This window comes from Triticum urartu, chromosome 3A, assembly GCF_056163025.1.
Source record: "Triticum urartu cultivar PI428250 chromosome 3A, HENAU_Tu73, whole genome shotgun sequence".
Taxonomy (NCBI): domain Eukaryota; kingdom Viridiplantae; phylum Streptophyta; class Magnoliopsida; order Poales; family Poaceae; genus Triticum; species Triticum urartu.
The window spans coordinates 496,044,651-496,050,198 of record NC_141875.1 but is presented as its reverse complement, the minus strand read 5'-3'; the positions used below and the strand labels follow the sequence as shown (position 1 = coordinate 496,050,198).

At 42.6% G+C, this 5,548-nt stretch overlaps 1 protein-coding gene across 2 annotated transcripts; it reads right to left on the bottom strand.

The window, feature by feature from the left end:
- Positions 1–1,114: 1,114 nt before the first annotated feature.
- On the bottom strand, positions 1,115–5,327 carry LOC125544604 (serine/threonine-protein kinase 12). Of its 2 annotated transcripts, XM_048708344.2 has the most exons (13): positions 4,803–5,327; positions 4,046–4,120; positions 3,866–3,961; positions 3,656–3,741; positions 3,407–3,527; positions 2,933–3,012; positions 2,758–2,820; positions 2,522–2,640; positions 2,321–2,406; positions 1,985–2,106; positions 1,641–1,752; positions 1,426–1,533; positions 1,115–1,333 (listed from the first exon to the last, which is right to left on the bottom strand). In XM_048708344.2, exons 1-12 carry the CDS (start codon positions 5,154–5,156, stop codon positions 1,438–1,440), a joined length of 1,410 nt encoding a protein of 469 aa, XP_048564301.1. In that variant the 5' UTR covers positions 5,157–5,327; the 3' UTR covers positions 1,115–1,333; positions 1,426–1,437. The 2 variants fall into 2 exon arrangements, with proteins under 2 accessions (XP_048564301.1, XP_048564300.1); XM_048708343.2 differs by having other exon boundaries at positions 1,115–1,533.
- Positions 5,328–5,548: the final 221 nt, after the last annotated feature.

Genomic DNA, 5,548 nt, shown 5'->3' with positions numbered 1-5,548 from the left:
AGCTTCGCAGAATGATAAACCACATACAACAGTCATGTGGAATGGGTTCGATAAAATCACCTACCATTATCTATGAAGATAATGCGGCCTGTGTTGTGCAGATGCAAATAGGATACATCAAGAGTAATAGCACCAAGCATATTTCTCCTAAATGTTTTTCCCCCACAATCTTCAGAAAAGTGGGGAAATAAGCATTGTGCAAGTCAAATCATGTGACAACCTTGCTGATTTATTTACCAAGTCCCTACCAAATTCTACATTCCAGAAATGTGTTCATGGAATTGGTATGCGAAGACTTAGGGACTTGCAGGTGTCAGGGGGAGTCTCTTCTTGAGATACCTTTATTTTAATGACATCACATTATGCTATCTTTCTTTGTGAGTATATATTTCAGGATCTCATCAAAGATTTTATGAAGAACTTTTGGAGGAGAATCCTTCTGAGATGATAGAGCATTCCGGATAATTGTGAAGATGATTCTACATGGTCAAGTGTAGATTAGGGGAAGTGTTAGAATAAATTACAATTTGTAATTAGGGGAAAATCTTCCCTTGCCCAAACTGTCGTGCGGTTTGTCCCGCACAGACGCCTTCTCGCTCCTGCCCTCTGGAACCGACGCCTCCCTTCGATCGCGTCTCTCCAGATGGTATAAGTAGCGCCTATAACCATCAATCAAGACAGAGATTTCACTTTCGATCTCAAACAGTTTCCAAAATGACATGGGTCTGCACACCGTGTCATGGCCATGCTGCCTTTTCTCTAAAAAAGAAAATTTACACGACTCCTTTCGACTCAAGTAGTACTAGGATTTATGGAACATGTTTCATTCCATTGTTGTGGTTTGCGACTAGACAATGATCAGCAACCAAAAGAGTACCAGAGTGTCCCGTGGGGATAAGTTTTATGTTGGTCAATCATTCAAGGATCTACTTTGTAAGAGTGCCACATTACAACCTTGTATCGTTTGACCGTGTACTTTGGTATCTGCTTTATCTGTAAAGCGGGCAATATCCTGTTTCATGGGATGACAGTAGGCAGGCCTGAGTGCAGAACGCTGCTTATGAGTATATTCTTGTCACGTGCAGTCTTCAGTATACAGATTGCCCTTCAGAAAGATTGATAACATGACCGAATACCATTCCTCAAAAGAATGCCACACCACAACAACGTGAGATTACAGTCCTTAAAAGGAGTTGCTTAGCTATCACAGAAAGCAAACTATAAACCGAAGAGATCAATCTGTACATGAATTCCTTGATGGCTTAGTGATAAACCTCTGGTGTACAACAGGTGTTCTGATCAGCAGGGAAGTAACACTTGCCATACCATTCTTCTGCAGAGAGAATTTCGATACACAAAGAAAATGGTACAGTGAGTTGACTTCCTATCAATCATGAATATGATCCGCCAAATGACATCAACAACCTCAGCTGGCTGCTATCGCGACGAGCGTGACGAACGGTTGGTGCTGCCCTCATTGCGATCCTTTTTCCGCAAACCTTCGAAGCTAAGGAAACACTTGAGAGGTCTGACCTGTTGTTCCAGTATAGCCAGCATGAGAATACACGCTAGAACAATGCATATTTTGCAACGATGGGACTTATCAGACCGCTATTCCATAAGAAACCATAAGCTATTACCTTCCAACGGTTTCTGCGAGCTAGTTCAATTTGGATGGCAGACAACCGATCAATGACAACTCTAAAATTGGGCCTATCAGCAGGATTTTCACTCCAGCATTTCTCAATCAACCTGTAGAAATATAAAGTAGTCAAGCAATCAAGTCAGGGTGTTAGACAAACTAAAGTAACCGCGTAGAATGTTATCTGGAGGAAACAGTACAAATTAAGGTTTGCATAACCGTATTGTCAAAATGGATTATGGATTGCTAAAGCATGAAATTGGCAATGCAATCAAGCCACTCTAATGCTGCAACAAATTGGTAATTGCCATAGTAAAGCAAAAAAAGGAGGGAGAATCTTACTCTCTTAGCCCGTAGGCATAATGCTTTGCAGGAGCTCTAAACGGTGGCCTTTCTTTAGAACTATGGGCCTTCTCAATTTCATCAATTTTCTTATCGTGAAAAGGCAGGCATCCTTCAATCATCTGAAAGAGTTCAAATATTAGTAAAAGTACGGTGATCTAGAAGGATCTGGGAGTAGTTGGAGCAGAATTGAATATTACTTTCCAAATTATCTATCAAACAAACTTTCTGACTGTTCTATGTTCTAACTGAGACTACACAAAAATGTGGATTAGAAGCTGATCATCTAGTATGGCATAGAAATATACAATGCTATATAGCAAAAAATATATATACCTCCTGAAGTATCAAAGCGAATGAGAAGACATCAACTTTATTATCATACTCCTCTTTACGCAGGACTTCTGGAGCTACATACCTACCTATGACATATTCATGAATGATCAGTAACAGAAGGTGAATAAATTTGCAATAGCAGTGAGCTGCATACCAGTTTGGAACAAATTAGGATGGAAAATAAGAAGTTAATAAGCTTACAGGCATTGCCAGGAGAAGTAACTGGTTTGTCCTCTCTGACTTTTCTTCTCCACTTTAGCATCTTACACAAATCAAAATCTGCCACCTTCAGATGCCCAGTGTCATCCCTCAATATGTTTCTATTTTGTTACACAAGGGCCAGAAAAGAATTCAACAAATTAGGCATCTGAAGCAACTGATGAGGTACATACAGAAGACTCCAAATTTATGGATGTTTTTTGAGATAAAGCACTCACGAAGGCTCAAGGTCACGGTGGATGATAGCTTGGGGTTTATGCTCATGTAAGTAACTCATTCCTCTGTTACATATGAACAAAGATCCACGAGTTAGGCATATTTATAACTTATAACAACAGAAAAAACATCAATAATAGAGTCCCTGTGATTTGGGGAATATGGTGGGTAGCAAACCTTGCAATATCAAGAGCTAATTTAACTGCATACAAAGGTTCCAGAGCTCCTTTCCTATTCAAGTGTTTGCGCAAATCACCCTGAAAATAAACATTGCCACATTGATAATCTATAAAATAAAGTGATATATTTTGATAGTCAACTGAAGGCCTGATTATGTTGCAGAAATAATGATGCAAAGTTAAGAAACATAAGAATTTATGCAGTGTTGAAATCATACAGCACGTAGCTAGGAAGAAATCATATCTGCAGTGATCTAATGTGATACCAATAAAAATGGCCAAATGACATCATACGGACCAGTAACTCATTTGTACTGTCAGTTAACTATGACAGCAACACTCCTTCACTCACTAGAAAATAACCAAATACTAGTTCAAAAGGAAGCCATGAGTCCAGACCTAGAAAAGTTTGACTAGGGACTCAGATATCAAAATAATATGAGCCTGGAAAGAACATCAACCCAAGACAAACCTTCGGCATAAATTCCATGACAATCATCATTGGGTTGGTTTGTGTTACAGCGCCCAGAAATTGAACGACATTTGGATGCCGTATTAGTTGCAGAACGTCAAGCTCATCTCTGAATGCTTGTCTGCAATGCAAAGATATCCATCGGAACTGTAAGGAAAGTACCAACTTGGGCAGCTGAGCAACACCTAAGTGAAAGAATGCCAACACAAATCAGGAAGGAAGGTAAACTATTGAGTGGAATCAACCCACACTTTGTTCTCGTCAGTAAGTACATCATCATCCAGCTTTTTAACAGCAACCAGAATGCCCCTCCATGTTGCTTTCCGAAATGTACCCTGAGAAGTAAATTAAATTATAAGAAAGAAGCAAGACATGATTTAAATATTAGTAGCATTCAATTTAAAAACTCCATGTCTAGACTAATTATTAGAGTAATCATGACTGCTAGTTAACAAATACCTTAGCTAAATCTTTGCCATTTGTGAAGTCAAGTTCGTCCGGATCAATCTCGTATTCAGGAACATCACGATCACTGTTAACATGCATAGGAGCAACCTTCAAAAAAGGAAGTGGATATTTATTAGTAATAATGCTCGAACCCTCGAACATGCCAAGTTAAATAAAAATACAGCATAGTACCTTATGGTTCGAGTCATGCTTCTCCAAGATCTTGATAACATCATGGTTCTGGTAATGCATCGCATCTGCCAAAGGCTGCCCAATAGTAGTGCAGCACACAATTAACTCAAGTGAAAGCATATACCTATATATAGTTCCTAACAGCAAGTATTATATGTACTCCCTCCGTTCACTATTATAAGATGTTCTAACCTTTTTCTGAATCGGATATAAATAGACACATTGCATATCACTCGTCAGTCCGTATGTTGTCCATATTAAAATATCCGAAACATCTTATACTCCCCGCCCAAAATAAGTGTCCCAACTTTAGTACAATAATTTGAAGGGAAAAAAACTCTTGACCAGCGACTGGGAAGTATGGCAATTGCAAATGATTTGCATCCCAATTTATGTTGCCGGGATGGTAAGTTTGATTGACAAGAATGGCAAATACGCCTCAGTTCATTTTTTATTTATTTTTGGCAGGTTTTGCCGTGCTTGCAAGCTAAAATTGACGTCCTCATGACAATATAAATTGCCATAAAAAACGTTCGATTTGCCATCCCCTCCCAAGCAAAAGTCAGCTGAATAGCATTACCCAAAAAATACTTACGGTATTAAAAAACAGAAATTCAGCACTTAACGAACAAAAACATGCTCTAATGATTCACAGCGCTTTCCCACTAAATCGGAATCCCCATCGAAAACTGATGAGGTTCTCAAGAAAGCAGAACAAATGGAGCAACACGGAGGCGAAAGTCCAAAGCAGGCTCACCGTGCTTCCCCACTGGTCCTCGACGACGGCCTCCGCGCCGCGGTCGAGCAGCAGAGCGACGACCTCGGCGTGGCCCTCGCAGGCGGAGATATGCAGCGCCGTGCGGCCGTCGGAGTCGCGGAAGTTGGGGTCGGCGCCGGCGTCGAGGAGCTCGCGTATCCCCTCCGCGTTGCCCTCGTGGGCCAGGTACATCATCTGGAAGCTGGCGACGCCGGCGGCCTCCCCCGACACCTCCGCGCCGTTTTCACCGCCGCGGCTGGGCGCCAGGGACGACTGCTTCCCGAGCCTGAACCGAGGGGTCGTCGGCCCCGCCGCCGCCTCCTCCTCCGAGGACGTGGGCGGCTTGGGCTCCATCGTCGGCGCTGGTGGAGATCCGATCGGAGACTTGTGGAAGAGGAATTGAATAGAGCCGAGGAGGGTCCGTCCGTCGGTCCGAGGGAGTAATCGAGCGAGGGGGTTTGGGAGGGGAAGTTGAGAACTTGGATGGGAAAAAGATGGCTGGGTGGCGGCTGAGTTGGCAACAGGTCCACCAACTAATAACTGTCCCTTGTGGTATGAAACGGTGGCGGCGAGTACGGTCGGTCGCGGCACCCCGCGGATTGAGTTGGTGACAGCTGATCCCGCGGAAGTAGGGCCTTGCCAATGCTTGCAAGCTTGGTTCTAGGCCGTGCCAATTTCAGAGGGTGGTCGTATCGTGTACGCAGGCACGCACGGTTGCTCCTTGCTCATGCAGCTCCTAGTAAGAA